At 57.0% G+C, this 21243-nt stretch overlaps 1 protein-coding gene across 11 annotated transcripts in view; it reads left to right on the top strand.

Moving 5' to 3' along the window:
- The first annotated feature begins 1448 nt into the window (after positions 1 to 1448).
- The window catches only part of NTRK3 (neurotrophic receptor tyrosine kinase 3), a 195263-nt gene continuing 175468 nt past the window's right edge, over positions 1449 to 21243 (top strand). For 4 of the 11 annotated variants that reach the window (XM_068695407.1, XM_068695409.1, XM_068695408.1 and 1 more), the window contains exon 1: positions 1685 to 2344. In XM_068695407.1, coding sequence (XP_068551508.1) covers positions 2097 to 2344 — 248 coding nt within the window. In that variant the 5' untranslated portion in view covers positions 1685 to 2096. Of the gene's footprint in view, positions 2345 to 2658; positions 2865 to 2936; positions 3270 to 10126; positions 10225 to 21243 lie in introns of those variants that run through there. The other 7 variants (XM_068695400.1, XM_068695401.1, XM_068695402.1 and 4 more) reach the window with 7 other exon arrangements.

The following is a 21243-nucleotide window of genomic DNA, read 5'->3' as shown; positions in this document are numbered from 1 at the left end:
AGGCATGGGGGACCCGGGTGTATCGCTTCAGTAATTTCCAAGCAGGTGGGGCTGGGGGGGAAACCAGCCCTCTGACCTCGCTATTTATTCACTGGATGGATGCCTTGCTCCCCATGGGGCACCCCATAAGGCTGCCGTTCCCCCCAGGAGCAGGATTGATCCCTGGTGCCCCACATGGGAATTTCCAGGGCTGTGACATGGGGGCATGCAATCGGGGAGCATGCGAGCCCTGCTGGGACCAGCTCCCTTGGGCATGGCTGGAGGTGGACAAATCCCCCCTGCATTTCCTTATTAGTTTTTCTCTTTTATTTTCTTCTTTATTTTAATTTTTCCTTCCAAATCCTATTGCTTCGTCAACCAAACTAGGATGGCTCGGGGTGCAGAGCAGAGCCCGGAGGTGCTGGCTGAGCCCCCCGCGGAGATTTGCCTGCCTCCCCTCCCGGCGTGCAGCCTGGCAGAGGCAGACCCTGGAAATATTTGGAGCCCTCCACCTGTAATTCCTCCCTTCTCCCGTCCCCTTAGAGCCGTGCCTCTGTGCAGAGGAGCAGAGACATGAAACTATTGGGGAAAAAAAAAAAAAAAAAAAAAAAAGGCATGCAGAAAAGCGCTGTAGAAAAGCCGAGCAAATTAAGCAGCGCTCTGATCTGCTTGGGTTTGTGCTTGCCAAAAATGCACCATGCATCTTAATTTGCTCTGCTGTTCAGCTCGCACTCACTGCTCTCCTGATGCCATTTCGGCACTCTGAGCTCAGCCTTTTCAACACTTCAGTCTTCCTCTTTCAGGATTTTTTTTTTTTTTTTTTGCATGTCTGATTGCAGAATCTGCTGCAGGAGGGAAGCAGGGGAGGGAGGATGGGAGCCCCCCGGCCCTGGGTGCTGTGCCCGCACCTCGGGCACCCGACCGAGCCCCCGCTGCGTTTCGGAGGGGTGTGTGTGTGTGTGTCTGTGTTTTCTAGAAAGTCCTTCCTGGGTGCTCTCCAGCCGCTTTTTTTTTTTTTTTTTTCCTTTTTTTTTTTCCCACCCAACCGTCTGATCAGCCTCTCGCTAGGATCTTCTAAAGAAAATAAATAAATAAATAAATAAATATTTAAAAAATTGCTGTAATCCACACTGGCTTTTACGCTCTTCCAGTTCAGCCCAGTCTTCCTTTCCCCTCCACCCATCTGTCCGGGGTGGGGGGGCCGCAGACACCCAAGGACCGAGCGCAAGGCAGCATCGTCCTCCCAAAGAGCCTGAGAAAGCAGGAGCCGAGCCAGAGCCCCTCGGCTCCCCCCCACCCCCCCATCCCCGGCACAAATTTAACCCCAGCTGCAACTTTTCCTCCTCTGGCTGGGGCTCCAGCCCTGCTGGGGTGGGATTTTCCTCTTTCTCCCCCCCCCCCCCCTTCCCCTGCCTTGATTTTGGCGGAGAGGGAGGGGGGTGGGGAATCCTTTTTATTGCGGAGAGGGAAGCGCGCAGAGCCCGGCTCGCTTTGCAAGCCTTCCTCCTCCTCTTCCTCCTCCTCCTCCTCCTCCCCCTGCTATTTTTTTTTTTTTTTGGTGCCCGCTGCAGCAGGGCTGCCCAGGCCGGGGGAGGGAAGCGATGGGAAGGGGGGGTCGCCCCCTCCTCTCCCCAGCCTCCTCTCCCTCCTTGTCCGTGCGTGTGTGTGGGGCTGTGTTGTTTTTTTTTTTTCCCCCCCTTTTTTTTTTTTTTTTTTTTTTTTTGCAGGTGTGTCAATTTTAATTCTGCCCAGTAGGTGGGACTTGGTGACTTTCGCACCGTTTGCCTTATTTATTTATTTCCCCGGCTGCCTCCCCAGCCTCCGTTGCGATCCTCCGGAGCGGCGGGCGGGCGGCCGGGCCAGCATGCATCCCCGCCCGCTGCCGCTGCCCTAGCGGGAATTACAGCCTCTCCGAGCCAGCTGCCAGCATGATTTCATCTGCTGGAGGATTTTTGCATCTGATCGCTTGAGGTTTTTTTGTTGTTGTGCGTTTTTTTTTTTTTTTTTTTTTTTTTTTGCCTCCCTCCGTCTTTGTTTCCTTCCCCCCTTTCCCCCCCTTCCCCTCCCTCCATCCCCCCTTTCCTCCTCCTCCTCTTTTTTAGCAGCAGCAATCGGAGATGGATGTCTCTCTTTGCCCTACCAAGTGCACTTTCTGGAGGGTATTTTTGCTCTGGAGCATTTGGGGAGACTATCTGCTTTCGGTGCTGGCTTGCCCTGCTAATTGTCTTTGCAGCAAGACAGACATCAATTGCAAGAAGCTGGATGATGGGAACCTCTTCCCTCTCTTGGAAGGGCAGGATTCAGGCAGCAGCAATGGCAACACGAGCATCAACATCACGGACATCTCAAGGAACATCACTTCGATGTAAGTGGGCTCCCCGGCGGCAGGGCGCGGGGCTGGGCTGCGGGTGCTGGGCTCAGGTGCCCTGGGAGCTGCCTGGCTCCGCTCGCCCCAGCTCAGCCTGCGGAGGAGACGAGGATCGGGCTTTTCCCTTCCTTCATCCGAAAGAAAAGGAGGAAAAAAAAAAAAAAAGAAAAAAAAAAAAGAAAAGCCCAGCAACAGTTTGGCCGGAGCTTAAAAGGAATAAAGTCAATGAGGTTTGGTTCCTTAGCAGGAGAGAGCAGCAGGCGAGGATGCTGAAGCTGCTGCCGCCTTTAACTGTTTGCTTCTGCCAAGGGAGGGGGGAGAACACCCCGGCCAGAGCCACACACAGCCACACATACCCAAATCGGGCAAGAAAAGCGAGTTCCGAGCTGCTCGCTCTTTTTTTCCCAGACTTTGGAGCTGATTAGTGTCATTTTTTCATCCCACAAGAGCAAATGTTCCCTTCTCTGCCCTGCCTGGGTGTATATGTGGGGAATCTGCGGTTTCGCCTCCGTGAGGGGTATGTGGGGGGGGTGGGAATAGGGCAGAGCACGATGTCCCTGAAGTAGCTAATTTAACTCGCATTGTCATAATTTTGCGGCTCGCCGTGGAGCTGTGACAGGGTTTGTGTGTTTTCCTCTCGGGGTGGTGGTGGGGAGAAGCGTCGGAGCCGGGAGATATTTTTAGTTGAGCACTTTGCGTTTGTTTGCATGCTTGTTTATCTGGAAAATCAACTTGAAGTTGCATTATCCTTGTTTGGAGAGGCAGTTAGCAAAGCCCATGTTAATCTCATCAGCGTGGAGTCGAGAAAGGAATAGATTTCCTCCTCCTGGATCCATCCTGCTGCGTGTGTGTGCGTGTGTGCCTGCGTGAAAAGCCCTCATCGCTTCCAATCTCGGCTCTTTATTTTCCAGTACATTTTTGGGTGAGATGAACTCCGAGCCATTTCATTATTCTAATGCTAATTGAAATGTGAGCATTTAGGGAAATGTAGCCCCCAGAGCAAGTTGCCAGTGGGAGTTGAGCAGCGAAGAGGTGGAATCCTTTATTCTGGCAGTTAAATGCAGCAAGGTTCGGGATGACTAATGGAGGGCTCGTTATTTATTTTTCACCCCGATCGCACGGCTGCGTGGAGGGAGGGTGCTCTGCCGGGTCCCCAGGCTGTTGTATTTGGTCACAGAGCAATTGCAGCAGAGCCATGGAGTAATTGCAGTGCTTCTTTCGCAGCTCTGCTCGTCACCTTTGCTGGGGAAAGATGACTGGAGCCGCTTTCCCCGCTGCCTCACGGGTCCATGCAGTGCCCAGGCAGGTTTGCAGCACACAACCACTCACCCTGGCCAACAAACCCCTCAGTGCCCACCCCACAGGAATGGGGAAAGCCACCATGGAGCTACCAAAACCTTCCAAACACCCCACATTTATCCAGCGCCGCGGGGCCGGAGCGTTTTCCTCTGCACTGCCGGAGGGACGTGGGTGATGCTTAGGGAAGTCGGAGAAACTCACCGTGTTTTATTTATTTATTTATTTTATTTTATTTATTTATTTTTTTCCCCTGTGCTCGCTGTTTGTTGTGGTTTGGTTTTAACCCGTTGTGGGGTGGCCGGGGCCGGGAAGGCTCGGCGGCGAGTGCGTGTTGTCGGGTGCCCACACGGGTCTGAACCGCTGCGAGAGGTGTTATTGCGTGAGCCCTTTGTGCCCAGAAAATGCCTTTACTGCTTCGACACTGGAAAATGCTGATAAGCAGCCTGTAAAAAAGGAGAAAAGAAGAAAAAGACCCAACTCCAGAACCAGAGATGCTGGGTATTTTATTTTTTTTTCTGCAGAGGAGCTGCTCGTAGCTGGGGGTGAGGGCAGGGTGCTGGGTTTTGCTGGCTGCATCTCTGCTCCCCCTCCAGCTCCCCCCTGCTCTGCTGCTGGCCCCACACCTTCCCCCTAGGTCTGGGCCTGGGACCAGGACTGGGGTGAGCCCCGAAATGCCACGAGAGGCCCAGACTGAACACGAGTGCCAACTTTCCCCAGGAGGTCTGCGTTTCCTGGGGAGGTGGCGGTGGTTTGTGCGGGATGCTGATGGAGCAGGGGGATGTTTTGGGTGGCGAGGCTGCTTCCTAGCGAAGGAGGAGTCCCCCAGAGCCAGGCTGAACCAGGTTCATGCTCTTGCGTGGCTGGCATCGGGTCCAGCACCCTCCATGCTCGATGTTTGGCCTCTCCTCGCTGGCCATCAGCGAGTGCTGGGGCGACGGCGCCTCGAACCCAGCCTGGCCGCCGCTGAATCACTCCAGCAGATGGGTCTGATTCAGCTCGGCACTGCGTGGTGTTTCCCCTGCTTGCCACGCTCGCCGGTGGCTCGGCTTCGTTAGGCAGCTTGCCTCGTTTGTGGGCAGCAAGTGGGCAGAGGTGCCTCCGTGTGTGGGGCTGGGGGGTGAGCAGGGGGGCTTAGCCCCATCCCCACGGCTGGGGGAGGTGATGCTCGGGGCCTGGGAGGGTTTGGGAGGGGTGGGGGGCTCTGCCCCACCCTCTGCTGCTGGTGAACAGAAAGATGGGACACGGGGAGGCCAAACAGGGCTGTATTTATGTCCAAAATACATGCTCAGCTGGCAAGGGTCCACCTCAGGGGGTGCACCCACCTCACACCCAGTGCAGGGCATGACCCCCCCACCCCGATACATCCCCACCAGGAGCTGTGGATTATTTTTACCATCTCCATGGCTGAAAAAAACCCAGGCACCACCACAGCAAGGAGGACAGGAGGCACCCAGCCCGTGGCCCTGCCCATGGGTGCCCTCGGCGTGCTGCCCCACCTCTGGGTGCCAGAGGGCTTCAGCTCCAATTCCTGCAGCTTCTCTTCTCCCAGCTGTGCCCCACGGGGCTGGTGCCACCTACCCAGGCCATATTTCCCCGTCGGGGCCCTGGGGGAGGCCGGGCTCGCCTGCGGTGCCGCGTGCCGGGGAGCCACCTCTCCTGGCGGCGTGGGCAGGGCGTGCGTGCTCCGGCACGGCGCGTGGGGAAGGAGGGACGGAGGAGTTTGCCATCTGGGCCTCCCCACTCCTCAGCTGTTGCCATGGCACTGCCGAGGGGCTGCCAGGAAGGTGGCGGCGGTGGCGGTGGCCTGCGTGTGTCACCCCCTGGGCTCCCTCCAGGTGGGGAGGTGTCCCCTGCGTGGAAAGCCCGGATGCCTCGCTCCGTTATCCGAATTCACTGGGGAGAATGGCTTATTTAGGGTAAAATGCCCCCCGTGGGTAGAGCTGTAGGGTGTCTGTGCAGCCCATAGGTGCTGTCAGACAGACGGGACAAGTTCAGAACAGCCCAAAAGGAGATGGATCATCACGGGGCATTGAGGGATGGAGGAATTTGGGGCTTCACCTGCTCGCAAGTCCAAGGGGCAGCGTCTCCCTTGGGGTTTCCCCCTGGGGACAGGAGGAGCAACCCCATCCTTGCCCCCTGGGCTGTCCCATGGCAGCGTCAGCTCCATCCCATGGGCATGGCTGAGGGTGGGAGGACAACATCAGAGCAGGGCACAGGGGGTGCTAGTGGCAATGCCAGCCCCCACTAGTGCATGGGATGGCTGGGGAAGAGTGGGGGGCTCCGGAGGAGGGGGTACGGGGCTGCAGCACCCCCTTGCTGCTGGTACGATGGGCAAACAGGCACTGGTGGTGCTGGGATGGCTCCGCTTTGTGCAACAGGGCTCAGGCTTTTCCCCCTCAGGCTTTTTCGCCCACTGTGCCTCGTGTGCTGCTGCTCCCCGGGGACCAAGGGCTCTGCCTCCCCAAAGCCGCCCCGTCCCTCCCTGTCCCTGAGGTTTTGGCTGCTGCAGAGACCATCCGAAAGGTCCCTAATTCAATCCAGCTTTGTTCTGGGCAGCTCTTGTCTGCACGGAGCAGCCACCCCAGAGCAAGGCACCGAGGGGGAGGCGGGCACTGCCCGAGGCTGTGCGGGTGGAAGGAGGTGCAGAGATGCTGAGATGATGATTTTGGTGTCCTGGAGGCAGCTCAAGCTGTGAGCACCCATCCTGGCTGCCACGGCATTGCCCCTTGCAGCAGGAATTGGGTCCAAATTGGGTGCTGCCCTATTTTTTGGAACATTTAAGCTTGCTGGGTCCGTGCCCTGCCCTGGTGGCCTTTGTGCTGAGCAGTCCTGGAGGGAGGCACTTTCCTGGCATGGGCAATGTCTGGGACCTGCTGTGCTTTTGCAGCCTGCCAGGCTTGGTTTTGGGGCAGAGCAGAAGGATCCGAGACAGATGTGCTGTAAGAGATGGGTTCTGGAGGAGCTGCTCAGGTCCCAGCTCATCTTTTCCTTTTTATTTTGGGAGCAGAGGGCAGCCTGTCCATGTCTCCATGCCCAGCCTCTGCTGAGGGCCCATGCCAGGTATTTCTCCAGGAGGAGACAACTTTGGTGCCTGCCAGGACTCCCTGGGGCTTTCTGGCCGTGCTGAACCAAGGGCTTGGGCTGTAGGAGCTGGGTTTTGGGGTGCGTGTGGCATCTCCTTGTCTCCTGCGGGATTTGGGGAGCTTCAGGTCAGCTCTGCCTGCTGCCTCCTCTCCCTGGGCCAGGAGGATGCTTTGGGAAGGATGCTCCAGGCCTAAGGCAGGTGTTCCACTGAGAGGGAAGCAAGGATTAGGGGGAAGAGACTGAGGAAACCTTTACCTTGCTGCTCTTTGGGGCTTGGAGATGCGTTACATCTGGCCCGGGGCATTTGCAACCCTGTTTTTCTCTATGAATCCCCCAGAAAAGCCCCCTTGGATGTCCCCGGGGATCCCACAGCTCGCTCTCAGTGATGCAGGACTCGAATCTGAGTGCTCGTGATGCTCGCAGCTCACCTGCTCGGAGTTATTTATGGGGCACAGGCAAATAGCAGTAATTTTGAGCTTTGGGCTCCCTGCAGCGGGGCTTTGGGCAGGTTGCGTGGATGCTTTTTAAGCAGGTGTGTTCGTCAGCAGCCTGCGGGCTCCGGTCTGCCCCAGTTTCCCCCTCTCTCTCCCCACTCCTGCATTTAGGGGCGAACAAAACCCCCCTTGCATGGCCGGGGGGGGGGACAGAGGGGCAGCTCCTTGCTGCGGGACACACACAGGGGTCACGTTTTGCGCACGAACATCCCCGTGGATGATCTCCAGCCCCCAGCCCACTCGAGTTTCTGCCCCACTCTCCCTCCCCAGCCTCTCCTCGGCTCTCGCAGCCTCTTCCCTCCTGCTTTCCGAGGGCGGCTGAGCCGCTAGAGGGCAAGCGGCTGCGGGAGACGGCTCGGGCGAGGCTGCCTCCAGTGCCTCCGCAGCCTCGCATCCCTGCGGGCAGGTCCCCCTGCTCAGCACCCCGGGGTGTCACCGACCCCCAGGACCCCCGAAGCTGCCAGAGGACGCGGGCAGAGCAGCCCCACGCACAGGGAGCTGTCGTGCCGGTGCTGCAGGAGGCACGGCCAGAGCCAAGCTGGGATTTGGGGCGGTTTGCAGCTTTTTGGAGGATGCTGACCCACCCGTGGTGGTGTGTTTGAAATGCTGGGTTTGATAGGGGTGGGGTGCTGCCCGCTGTCACAGCTGCTGGGTGAGAAGCCCATAAAACCTCTGCCCATTTCGCTGATGGGGAAACTGAGGCTCGGAGCAGCGGTGCAAGTGGTACCAAGGGGCAGAGATCCTTCTGCTCACCCCTGCCCTAGGGGGATGCCCAGCACGAGGGGGGATAAGCAAGGCCGCCAGTCCTGTGGTGTCAAACAGCCACGAGAGGCGTCCCCAGGGAAATCCTGGACGCAGAGCCAAGAGGGCACAGGCTGAGAGCTGTCTCTGGATGCCCCCGGGGTGAGTGCGATGCTCTCAGCTCCTCCAATTAACTCCCTGCTGCAGGGGCTGGGTGGAGGCTGGAGGATTAAAGAGGCCGTGTGTCCTTCCCTAGGGAGAGAGGCTGAGAAGAGCCCGGTGAGGGATGGAGAAAGGAAACAGGGGTAGGAAACCGGTCTTGACCCTGCAGCATCCTCAGCGTGGGGCTTCCAAAGGAAATCTCCTCCTCCCTGGCAGCGGGGCCAAGGATGAGCCGGTTGTTTCCCTGCTGGCAGCGGGCACGTGGTGGAAGGGCTGTGACACCCAGTGGTCCCACAACGCAACAGCAAACGGGTCCCCAGCACCACCTCGGGGTGACGTCCGGGTCTGGAGGGGTGCTGGTCAGAGCTGTGCTTGGCTCCGTGGCTCAGGGCCTGGCTCCGCTTGAAGGAAAAGGGAATAAAATATCTTCCCCTGGGTGCCCCTTGGAAGGCTGCTCAGCAGTCATCGCCCCGCTCATGCAAAAATGTTGAGAAGCCAACTTGTGTCACTACAGGTTCTGGGGGAAAAGGAGGCCAGGGATGGTGCAGGTTTTGGGATGATGCAGGTTTTATTGCCATGCTTGCACATCTCCATCCCCAACGTGCCACCCCGTTCCCTGCCCCGGCCCCACGGGATCCCTGCCCTGTCCCCTCTGCGTGATGCCCGCCTGCAGCTCTGGTCCTGGCTTGCCTGGAAGAGCAGCAGCAGGGAAATGTGCTGCTTTTTGAGCTTGTTTTCATGTGACGTAGCAGTCGGGAAGCTGAAGGAGAAGGCAGCTCTGGGAACGCAGCAGGCTTCTCTCCAGCTGCCACCAAGGCTCTGCTGTAGCAGACGCAGGGATGCTGGGGACTGTCCCTGCTCCAGCACACGCCGTCACCCCCACCTTCCCCTTCTCCCAGCTTCAGCCTGCCTACGTGGGATGGAAAACAGCTTATTCGACCAAAAATATCCTGGCAGTGGGCTTGGCACAGCCACTCCATGTCTTCCCCAGCCCCCTTGTCCCCTCTGTCCCATCCCCTTGCGGTCCTGCCTCACCCCACAGCCTCCCCCCCTCCCCAAGCGGACATACCCCAGCCCATCATATTTCATTCCTGCATGGAAATATGTTCCCAGCAACCTCATCCTTGACCCTGGTGAGGGCCGTGGGGCGCTGATGTCTTTGCCAGCTGTTTGTGCCTTCCCTGGGGGGCTGAGAAATGGGTAATGGGAGGAGAGCGGGGTGGGGTCCCTGCCCCCGAGCTGTGCGAGGCTGTTGCTTACACAGCAAACCCAGAGCTCTGCCCAGGTGGATCCCGCAAGGAAAAAAGCTAAGGTGGAAATGTTTGAGCAGGTGCATAAATTAGAGACCCTAATAAATGAAGGACCCTGCTCGGGGCATGAGGCTGTGTGGGGGACAGCGCTGTGCCAAGGGTGCTGCTGGTCTCCAGAGCTGCATCACCAGCAGATTCCTCGTGTTCCCCAAACCTCCTGCCTCCAGGACGTGGCTGGGCACTGCTGGGGCAGGCACTGGTCCCAGTTCTGGCTGTCTCCACCTCTATGTGCTCTCGCAGCCAAAATACATCCCCCAAAACCAAGCAGAGAGCCCTTGTGTTGCTTGGTGGCTGCTGCTGGGGAGCAGAGTTCAGCAGGACACGGGGTCAAGGATGCTGCGTGCTGTGCCAGTGCGGGGAAACGGAGTGGTGCTGGGGACAATTTCCCAGCTTGAGCTTCATGGGGGGCTCTGACACCTCTGCAGCTGTCCCAGGATGGGCTCTGTGGGGTGCACAGAGCCAGGTGGATGTGGTGCTCGTTTGGGAAGCACCCTGCACCTTGCTTTGGGTTGGGACAGGAGATGGAGGGTGTCCTCAGGGATAAAACCTGAGCTCAGGAAGCGTGTGCAAGGCACCCAAGGGCTGCAGCGTGTACAAGAGGGAGCCCAGAGGGTTAATGGCAATGAGCAGGGCACAGGTGGAGCTGCTCTGGGGGAGGCAGAGCCCAATGAGGCTAAAGAGGAACCAGGTGGGAGGGTGGAGAAGGTCCTGGTGGGAGCAAGGGGTTGCTCTGCTCCTGGTGAGGTTGCAGGATGGCTTGGGGAGAGGAGAGGAGCGGAGCTTTCAGGTACGAAGCTGTGTGGTCCCATGGGCAGGGCACCAGTTGTGCCAGAGCAACCCTGCCTGCTCTTGCCTTGCCCTTGATCCCTCTGCCTCCAAATGCCACGGGTCCCCTGATGTCCCTAACCTGGCACTGCTCCGTGCTGCATGTGAGTCTCTCCCTTCCTGGGGTGGGATGCTCAGGCATGCCCTGGGCTGGCTGCCCTGGCCCCATGGGAGGGCTTCCTGGCTCCAAAAGGCGCGGGTAGCATAGATTTATTTATTCAGAGACTTAATTAGCATCTTTAAATATTAAACAGTAAACAAACTGCGTCTAGTGGGATCAACATTTACAAACAGGGATTTTTTTTTTTTAATTTTTTTTTAATCCCTCTCTGGGACGCGCACTTGTGTTTTAAGTGTTGGAGGAGGAGCAGCTGCGGGTGGGATCTGGTTGGGGAGGGCTGAGCCCAGAGCACCCCCGGTGAAAGGGGGGGAGAAAGGACACGGGCAGCCAGGATGGCTGGGAAAAAGGAGGTGGAGATGCAGACAAGCAGGGGCGAGTGCTTGGAGCACAGATATTAGGGATGCAAGTGCTGGATTTTGGTGCTTCTTCGCAAGATACTCAGTGCCTGCCCTGCCCCGGCAGGTGGAAGGGGGCAGGCAGGAGGTGGGGGCTCCTCGTGCAGGGTGAATTGCAATCAGAAGGTGGTGGTCCCTGCAAGGGGAGGTGTTTTACAGCTGATCTGCATCCTATTATCTCTGCAAATGGAGGCCTGCCTGTAGCAGATTACACTGGGGGTTATTTATTGGCAAAGCACTGTACAGTTTTAATTTTTCCTTTTTGCTTATTCAGGCTTTAGCTCCAGAGGAAAATAGCCTGGGGTGGCTTTGAAATGGATTCTCTCTGCCCCATTAACTTATTCAGTGAGTTTAATGGGCCTTTTTTTCTCTGAGCCTTGAAGCCATCATTAAAAGGCAGAGATTTATAAAAGCAAAGATACTCCTGAGCTTTAGTCAAACTTTGGGGCAGGGGGGTGTGGGGGCACGGGCTGGTGGGGACGTGGGACGCTGTGTGCCTGCTGGGTGTGGGAGCTGCAGCACCAGCTGGGCAGGGCTCGGTGTCAGCCTGTGTTTGGGGTCCATGCCTGGCACCTTTTATCCCCCTGTGCCAGAGGAACCCAGTCCTATTGCACCCCTACGCTGAGAGAGTCAGTGCTGAAAAACATTGTGTGTCCTGTGCAAATATTGCATGAGTTTTGTGCGTGGTCTGCTGGTGTGTGCACAGATCTGGGGTGAAACAGGGAATCTGGAGGGTGGCTAGAAAAGGAGCATGAAATTAAATGCCTGAATGGATTTGCTGGAGGTTGCTTTCCCTGCTGGGAGGGAGCTGTGTGGGTGCAATGTTGGACCCTCCTGTACCTGTGTCTGCCTTAAACCAGGCGGTGGCTGGCTGTGCTGGCATCTCCGGGCTGTTCCCAAGTTGTACGGGGGCAGCACAAAGGATGTGGGGTTTCACGTCATCTGGGGCTGCCCTCCTGCTAGCAGGGCTGTGTTTTTGCTCCTGGTGCCCTGATGAGCTGTCAACGCTCCTTTTGCAGAGCCTGCCCTCAGCCTGTACTGGGAGCTGAGGTAGGGGAGGGCTGGGAGTTTGAGGTTTTCCTGGATTGCTTCTGAATTTTGAGTCAGATCTGGTTGTGGAGCCTCGTGGGGTGGCAGAGGGCAGCGTTGGGGCTGCCCCACCTCCCCAGGTGTCCCGCACTGATGCCAGGATGCTGTAACGTGGTGAAGCAGCAACCAGAGATGACTTTCCCAATATTTATTTCTATATTTCTATATTTTTAATGCTACGTGCAGCCCTAGAGGCTAACCCCCTGGCAGCTGCCCAGACACAACCCGTGCGTCTCCGTGCCCATCCTGCCTCCAGCCTGGGGTGCTGAGCAGCAGCAGCGCTGTGCTGGCACCTGGGCAGCCCTGCAGGAGGAAATCTGCCTCCCCATGAGTGGATGGGCTGGATCGGACCCAGGAGAGGAGATTTGCTGAGATATCAGGGGCCTTGCTCTTTGCAGCCTCCCTGGAGAGGCTGAGCTCTCAGCCCAGCCTTGGAGCGCAGCCGTGGGGTGGTGGCAGCCCAGGGAGGTGCTGAGCTGCCCCTGAGGGTGCTGTGGCCGAGCAGAAGCCATCTGTGGTCACACTGGGATGGGAGGGTCCCCGCTGCTGGCCTGCCCGTGACCTCCAGAGCAAGGGGGAGGCTCGCTGTAAATCCAGCTGCTTCTGCGCCCCTCCCTGGGTCACAGTAATTAGGGGAAGGAGGCCCTCATTTCCCAATAAACACCAATAAAAAAGGGCTTCTCTCCTGCCCCTGTAAATCCTTGCCTCCTCGCTGCTGCTACCTGCTGTGTAAATTGCTGCCGACCCCATAAATCACCGGTGCTTTGCTCCGGGTTCCCTGAAGCTGCCCCTTCCCTGTAAATCCTCCGCATGCATCAGCCGTAAATCCCAAGCCCCCGTGCAGCCCCTTGACCCCAGTGATGCTGGGGGGGCGGGATGCAGGGACGGGGTGATGGAGGGCAGCTGCCCTGGGGCTTAATCCCTCTTAAAAGGGGGGCAGCATGGGGCTGGCATCCCCAGCCCGGGGGCTGCAGCCAGCTGGGTGCTGCCGACTCCTAACTGTGGGCATGCTGGCCCTTGGAAGGGCTGCTCCTCCAGGACTGCTTTATTTTTGGAGATGTAAAAATAGCCAGAGCGAAAAGACAATCTCCATTTATCCCTCAAGAGCTCAGGGTCATCTCGTGGCCCAGCTTTGCTGTGCCCGTGGCCGGGTGCTGACCCTAGGGGTGGGAAGGAAGGCTGGTGTGGGGACACCAGCTCTGCACCATGAGCCGGGTGGTGGCTCAGCATCCATCCTGGCTGGTAGCCCCACTGTTTTTCTGTGGCCACACGAGTCTTTGGATGCTGCATGGATAGGAGCCCTGGTAGGTGGGCGCACGGAGCCGTGAGACCTGCCTGCTGGCTGCCGCTTGGTTTGCAAAACACCAAACCCTGCTGCACGCAAGGAGCAGAAGCTGGTTACACTTGAGCAGAGCTGCCTTTCTTCTCCAAACGAGCAAGAGCTCATTAGGCTCACCTGGGATGCGTGAGCTCTCTGCCCCGCTCTCATGCAGCAGGATGGGGCTGCTGGGGCATTTGGGGACGGAGCTGGCAGGGCTGCTGTGCACTATTGGAGTCCAGACATCTGCCTGGCTGCTGGAGGGAAAAAAAAAACAGTGCAGGGGATCTCAGCCCCTTGTGCATTTTATTTTTCCTGCTGGAGATGTCCCCACTGGTGCCAGCTGTGGCTTAATTCTGCCCAATCCTTGATAGAAGTGAGGTGGTGCTGTGGGCTTGACCCAGCTCGGTGTTTCCTTTAGACCTCTCTCCTGCTGGCAAAAACGCATCGTCCTTTCGTATTATTTTTTTTCCCCAGCATCCTGTGAGTGAGGCCAGCCGTGTGTTAACACCAGCTCACGGTACCACCCTGCGCTGGCTTGCGAGGAGGATGGAGGAGGAGATGCGTGGAGGCAGCACGGGGATGCTGCTAGCAGTGGGGAAGGCAGGGGGCAGCGGAGGAGAGCAGAGGCAGATTTCTAAAAATCCGTATAAATAGCAAAAATAAATTTCTAGCAAACACTTCCAGCCCTGCAGTATTAAGAAAAGTGAAGCACTAGAGGATAAGGAAAGCATGAGCAATAACAGCAGGGATTTAGGAAGAATAAATCTTGCCAGACAAACCTGATTGCTTTTTCTTTTTGATGGAATCTCAAAATTAGTGGCTGAGCAGAATGTGGAAATCCTAATATATTTGGATTTAGCAAAGCATTTGATATAGTGTCTCACCAAATCTTACTCTTAAAATTAGTTCAGTTTGCCTTGGATATGACGCTGCCAAATGGACTGAAAAGTGGCTTAGGGCCCTAAGCAAATAGCAACGGGCTGGGCTGGGGGAGCGGGCGCTGGGGGAGCAGAGCTACCAAAGGGCTTAAAAAATAAAATTAAATTAAAAAAACAGGAACGGGGCGTGAGTTGGAGGCATCCTATGAGAGTAGTGATGAACTAGTGAGAACTAAATGAAGGGGAAAAATCCCTTGGAGGGGTCCCGTTACCCTGGGAAGAGGCTGGAGGTGAAGGTGTGCTGGATTTGGGGACCAGCAGGTGGTGGCTGTGGGGCCGGGTGGGTTTGGGGCCGGGGCACGGAGCTGGCACCGACCGCTGCTGGGGCCCCGTGCCTCGTCCCCATCGCCCCCGCGCAGCGCAGGCTCGCCAGGCTGCCCATTTCACGGCTGTTTTTCCAGTTATTAGCGAAGAAGCGGGGGAAATATTCGGCGTGACTGTCAGAAAGAACATCCCTGACCGAGGGAGCCGGGCACGTTTCCTCGGGGAAATCTGCGCTCTCGGAGCGAGCCCGGCTGGAGCAGCCGGTGGTGGCCCGGGGTGATTTAGGCCATCTGATGGGGGATTCTCGTGGCTGGGGTCATGTTCTGGGCTGAAAACCATCACAGGGCTGCCTTCTGCTATAGCTGCCTGCACCCCAGGTACTCGTTTACAGCACGGCAGCGCTGGGGACAAGGCTGGGAAACCTCTGGTTGGTGGCTGGATAGGGGTGGATGTGCCCCCAAGGCAGGGGGATGGCAGGGGGTGGGGAGCTGAGTGCTCCTTGCAGGGTTTTGTGGGTTGATCCCTGCCCTTAGATGTCAGGAAGGACAAGGGCTTCCAGCACACTCATCCACAGAGGTGTTTGGGAGGGATGCTTCAAGAAAATTGGCACTTTTTGCTACGAATGCAAAGAAACCATCCCTGCAAGAGAGGCAGCCTGCTAGAGGGGACATTGTGTAGTGTGGGGAGATGTGGAGCACAGCTGGGAATGGCTCCTGGAAGGTGGAGGAGCACCAGTTTGAGGTCCCACAGCCCCTGGGGGGAGCACAGAGCCCCCTCTCCCCAGGACCCCCTTCTCTTTGCATTGCTCCCCAAGGCTGAGCCCATTGCGAGGGCGATGGCACGGGGACGGTGCTGGGCCAGGCGAGGTTGGGGAGGTATTTTTAGCTGTTCTAATCGTGGCAAATAAATGCCATTCTTACTTGTGGGGATTGAGCTACGGATAAATCACAACCAGTCCTAATGATGATAATTACCGGATTTCAATATTTATAGAAACGGGCGCTTCCTTCGGAGCGGCGGCTGCTGCTGCGCTCTCACCTTCACAGATCGAAGCCCGGGCTCATTACCGCCGCAGCTATTTATTTACTTGCACATTTTTAACCCGCAGATGGTAAGGTAGGGGAGATCTGAAAGGATACGGGCCTGCTGGGGATGTTGTCAGTGTTGGGTACCCTCGAGAGGTACCCAAAAGCTTGCCTGTGCCTGCAGGGCTGTAAACCCCAAAGGGTGGAGGTGGCTGCGCATATTTTTGCATGTGTTAACTCCGTGGGTTAAAAACGTGCAAGTAAATAACTGTGTGTGCATGGCACCTATGCACATCCTGTCCCAGCACCTGGGATAAGGGTGCACAGCCCCCCCAGGCTATCCCCAGCCCAAAAAAACCTCTTGGCGCCTAGCCCCGTGCACCCATCGGGTCCGAGCCTCCCTCCCCGCGCAAGGTGTAGAAAAGATTCACTTACTCAATTTGCTATCTCTCCAGTGCCACATAAGCTGTATTGATAAATTAATCTTATATTGTTGTGACTAAACAGCCCTGCAATTTTTTACACTGTGCAGCCTAATCTGCCTTGACAGCTGTATCATTAGTTTATATTTGTTGTAATCTCATTCGCTGTATCGGCTGCGGGGAGCTGCTAGGGGAGGCGGCGTGCTGCCGGCGGCTCCCACCTGGGAACCTCGGGGTGCAGCCAGGATGGCACGCGGGGGACCCTGTTGTCACTTGGGTGCCCTAGGAGGGCCGCACGGGGCTTGGTGCGCCCCCAGCTCCAGCCTGGTTGCTGTCCCTGGTGCAAGCAAGGCTGGGTCAGGGCTCTTCATTGCGTTTGCAGGTGGTTCCCTTGCTTTGCAAGGCAGGTTTGTGTGGAACTTCTTGCAGAAGCTGCTCCCGGAGCTGTGGAGCAAAATGTTCTGGGCTGGAGAGATGAAACTTTTGGCAGCAGGGAGCAAGAGAGGCAGGGTATTGCCTGCTTGGCCCAAAATGATCGGGGTGGGAAGCGTTCTGGCTGCTGCTTTGTACTTTAGGTCCTGAACCTGTTAAATCTGGACCAGAAAGGATGGTGTGTGTCACAGAGCACAGGCTGCTTTTGCAGCGTCTCTGACCAAGCTGAGTGGCTCAATAACAGCTGAGCCCTTCCTTCTCCCTTGGGTGTGCTCTTCTGGGAGGGCACTCAGGATCCGGCAATGCTGAGGATGTGCGAGGCTCCTCAGCTGGACGTGCCCCTTGTAGTCTGGTGACGCAAGTGGTTATTTAGGACTTTAATTAGGCTTCCGTGCCCAAATTAGCAGCGGGGTCTGGCAGTGCTTCGTGCTGAGCTCGGACCCACCCTGCACCCATCACCCAGTGGATGTCAGAGAGCACCACGGAGCCTGGTGGCACTGTCCGTGTGCATATCCTTTATATGGGACGTGCTGTGTGACAGACCCCGAGGCTTCTGGGGGAGAATGGAGAAGCTTGGTGAGACCAGCATCAGTATGGATGTAGGAAAAACCCTGCTCCAGGAGACGCAACTGGGGAGCACCAACTCGGCACCTGTAGCCTGCATGCAGTGATGCTGTGAAATGAGTTTCACTCGTGGTCTGACAAGGTTTTGGTCGTGTGTCCCTCCACCAGGCAGCTCGGTAGTTCATCACCGGGATGCAGTGGGGTTAAAATACCAGGCGTGGAGTGATGTTGCAGTGGGGCTGGCTGGGGAAAGCCCCGAGGCTGGCTGCGGGCAGGTGGCTGAGACATGCATCAGCATCCCACAGAGGGGAGAGCCTGTCCTGCTGTCATCGCTGGGGGAGCTGCTGCTTGTCACGGGCTGCAGCTGGTGACAAGGTGACGGCCACACCTTGAGCACAGCTGCTTGGTGTGGCTGGAGGCAGCACGCAGCCTGTGCTGGGGCAGGGAGCCATGTCCCCCACATCTCCCAGCTGGGTGGGGTGATGGAGGTGGGGTCCCAGCTTGTTCCCTAAACCCAGGGTTGGTGACAGATGTGTCCACACAGCCATAGCACCCCCAGCTCTAGAGCACTGCTGGCTGTGCTGTTGGCTCCTGGGGAAAAGATGCATTTCCCACCGGTGTCTAGAAAAGCAGACACTCTGAGCTTCTGCAGCACGCTCAGACTGGAGGTCATGCTCTCCACGCACGCAGCAGGCAAAAAAACCCACCCTTCACCTTGTGGAGGTTCAGGGCTCTGGGGATGCCATGGGAATGAACGCTCATCCCTGTGCCGGGAGCTCTTGGGTGCACAGGGACCTGGCCCAAGCTCTGGTGCTGCAGGATGGTCTCACACCAGGATTTTTGGTGAAGGAATCTGCTCATGGTATAAGATCTGAGGGGTCTGCGGTCGATGCTGTAGGGTGGGAGAGGGGCTGGCTCGGTGCGGGCAGTGGGGGCGTTGGGGCACACAAGTGTGCAATGTGCTGGGGTCAGTGCTCTGATCTCCGACCCTCTTTGCAGCTTGTGACAGCTGCCGTTTGCACCCTGCTTCCTTGGTAGGCAAGGTAGGGATGCTGGAGCACAGAGCAAATGGCAGAAATCCCCTGGGAGATGTGCACAGGACCAGTGGCCAAGCTCAGCTCTGCCCCATCCGTGCCCACCTCCCTGCTCACAGCAAGGGCACCGCCACGGGGGCTGCATCTTGTTACAGCTGTGCCCATCTCATCCCTTAGCCAGCGTGAGCATGTCTTGATTCCTGGGTGAACTGCAGATCCCTGCCCTGATTCCTGGATAGGTATCGCTCTCCAGGTGGTGCCCGTGGCTGCTTTCAGCCCCAGGTATGCCCTGGGATCACCTCCAGCATGACCACTTCCTAGGCAGTGGTGGCAACTGGGAGCCACGGGGAGTTTTGGCTGGCACTGCGATGCTCCTCCCATACTGATGAGACCATTTCCATAGCAACTACAGGATTTTTCAAAGGGGAGATAGGGAAAAGATGTGTTTGGGTTTGTTTATTTAAAAAATGCGTAAAAACAACCCAGCTGCAAACTGCCCCGGGCAGAAGCTGTTGGTCAGAGGGTGGGATGTGGGGTGCCCCTCACCTGGGATGGGTTCCCTGGTTTGGTGGTTGCTTCGGTCCTTGTGGCCAAGCAGTTGTGATGCCCTCACAGCCCCAAATGTGGTATCTGTGGTTAGGTGGTGGCTTGGGGTCCAGCAGTGGGGTTTGGGGCATTTTGCTGGCCACCGGGCAAGTCTGAAGGTGGCCTGGGGATGGTGGGAGAGGGCACGATGATGGGTGGCCTCAATGGCATCGGGCACCATGAGATCCAGCCACGTTCCCCCTGCTGCAGAGCAGGGGGGAGCACAACAGCAGCCCTTCTCCACCCCACTGCAGTACCCACAGAGGGAAAAGGAGCTGACGTGCAGGAGGGCTGCCCCGCCAGCTGCTGTCCCAGTGAGCCCCAGGCTGGCACATGGCACAGGCTCTCGGCCCCAGCTGCTGCAGGCTGCGAGCGAGCCAGCCCGTTCCTGGGGCCGGAGGCACACAGGGTCCTCATTCTTCATGCAGAGAGGAATTCTCTTTGCTGCTGACCCTACAGGCTTGTGGGATTTGCTCCAAGGTTGGGCTGGTGCTGGGACCTCCAGGTCCTGCAGAGGGGTAGAAGCAAGGGTGGAGTGAATCTGGAGGGAAAAAAAAAAAACACTTAGGAGGACGTCTGATGATCTACTTAGAAATTGCTCCATGACTCTAACCAGTGCCAAAAAGGTATCCCACTAAATACACCATAAACACCAGTGGTGAAAGAGCAGTGCTGTCAGGACTCGCTGCCTCTGCACTTACATCTGGGTGCGACCTTGGGGTTCCTCAGTGCTCCTGCAGGTTCTTGTGCCTGCCTGTGTAATGCCAGCCTCCAGGAATGCTACAGGAGTAGGAACATCACCAAGGAGCACTGAAGTATCGTGTACTTGTGTCTCGTGGCAGGAGCTCAGCCCCAGTGGCCGATTTGAGAGCTCTCTGGCCACTGGTGCTGAGCGAGCAGGCTTTTTGTAGTTCAGTTGTGCTTTTATCTGGAGGAACAGCAGCCTGAGCTGATGTAGGAGATGGAAACTGTCCCTAGCCTTGCTGGGTCTGCTCAGACACAACAGCACGCTTAACATCTTTGCCTCTCAGCGTCTTCTCATGTAATGTGTTCCCCAAGCCCTTTTTTCACGTTTACATGAACAAAGTGGAGCACAGGGAGAGAAACTTTTAAAGTGTTCGCTACCTCCCTGCTCTCCTTCCTTCCCCACCCTGCCTCCTCCTGCCCGTGTCATGTTTATAGGCGTGTTGGCTCGCTTCTCCTCTAAAGAGCTGGTCGTGTTCCCACTAAATACCTGCTATCTCCTCCAGCCCTGCCACCCTATTGCAAAGCGTGCATCCCCTGCTCCTGCGTAATGCTCCTGCTCCTCCACCTCTGCTGGCAGGTGTGTCCCTCATAGGAAATGGATGCAGGCAAAAAAAAAAAAAGGGAGATTTTATTTTCCCTGCTAGGGCTGATTGCAAGCTGCAGGAATCAGAGTGTTATCCTGATGAAAGGCTGCTGCCAGCCCGTGGGTTTGGTGGCTCAGCATCCAAGAGAGGACCCTGGCAGGTCCCTCGCAGCCCCAAGCTGCTGTGCTCGTCCCGAGCCGAGCGGCTGGGAGCCTGGCCCTTGGCCAGCCCAGCTGGGCATTGCTGCCCGCTCGCTCGAGCTTCGTAAACATCGGGGCAGCCAAACTGCTGGAGGATCAAAGTTCAGGCTCCTTGGGAAAACAAACGCTTCGTGGGAGCAGGACGCCAGCCCAGGACAGATTGGCCGTGCCCCCACCGTGCGGGGCCGGCAGCTTGCCTGGTGCCGGGGCTGTGGGAAAGCCCTGGGAGCCAGGCTGCAAGGGAGCGGAGGAGGATGTGGTGGGATGGGGGTGTTGAGAGGGGAGGGAGGGTGCTGGGTTTGGCCCCCGAGCAGCAGTCAGAAGCACACGGACCTTCCCGTGCCTGCAGTTTGCATCTCCAAGATTTGCTTCCCACACCAAGATGCGGGCAGAGGAGCGGGGGGAAGCGTCCGCTGCACAGCCCAAAGGCTTGCAGCTAAATTTACCCAGGGCTCGGGATGGAGCTGACGTGGCTGTAAAAGTTCCCAGATTTAGACTCCCGGGAGGCTGTGCCTTCAGAAAACGTGCTTGCAGGTCTGTGTGGGTGCGTGGCCGAGGGCAGAGCTGGGGGCAGCGATGGGTCTGGTTGGAGGATTGCAGTCCCGTCCCTGGTTCTCGTGTCTGCTCTCACTGGGCTCTTGCTCCTACATCCTCGTTCTTCAACCAGTCTATGGGAGACTTTATTTTCTCCCTTTTCTCCATCTTTTTTTCCTGTCTTCAGGCACAGCATGAAGTGTAACCTGGGCATGTGGCTGGCAGCGCTCCCCTTTGGGCTGAGCTAACGAGGTCTAATGGAGGTGTAGTCCTGAAACTGGGGCAAAAAAACAAAACAAGAAAGATGTTCGGTGGCACTACTTACACCAAGAGCTCCTCCTGCCAAGCTGAACACAGCAATCCCATACCCAGGGTCCATCCCTTCATCATGCTAATGTGTATAGGCACCGCGCTCCGCAGGGGAGGCGTGCAGCTGCCTCTGGAAAGAGTTTGGCAGCTCTGTCTCGTTACACGAATTTTTGTGTACGCACATCTATATGTGTATATTGTATACTTTAATTTCTGAACAGCCACGGACCTGTTCGGAGGTGGGAGCGTGAGGAAGTCTGACCCTGTTTGAAGTTACAGAGAGGGTTTAATAAGGCTGAATGTGATTACTGCAGCTGATTTTGACCAGGGTGCTGCTTCCTCTATAAAATGCTGTTTGATCTTTAAAGACCACAAAATGCTGCACGCTGCTAGGTATCGCTGCCTATGAAATCCTAT

Source organism: Anas acuta, chromosome 12, assembly GCF_963932015.1.
Source record: "Anas acuta chromosome 12, bAnaAcu1.1, whole genome shotgun sequence".
NCBI classification, from domain to species: domain Eukaryota; kingdom Metazoa; phylum Chordata; class Aves; order Anseriformes; family Anatidae; genus Anas; species Anas acuta.
This window is presented reverse-complemented; position numbering and strand designations above follow the sequence as displayed.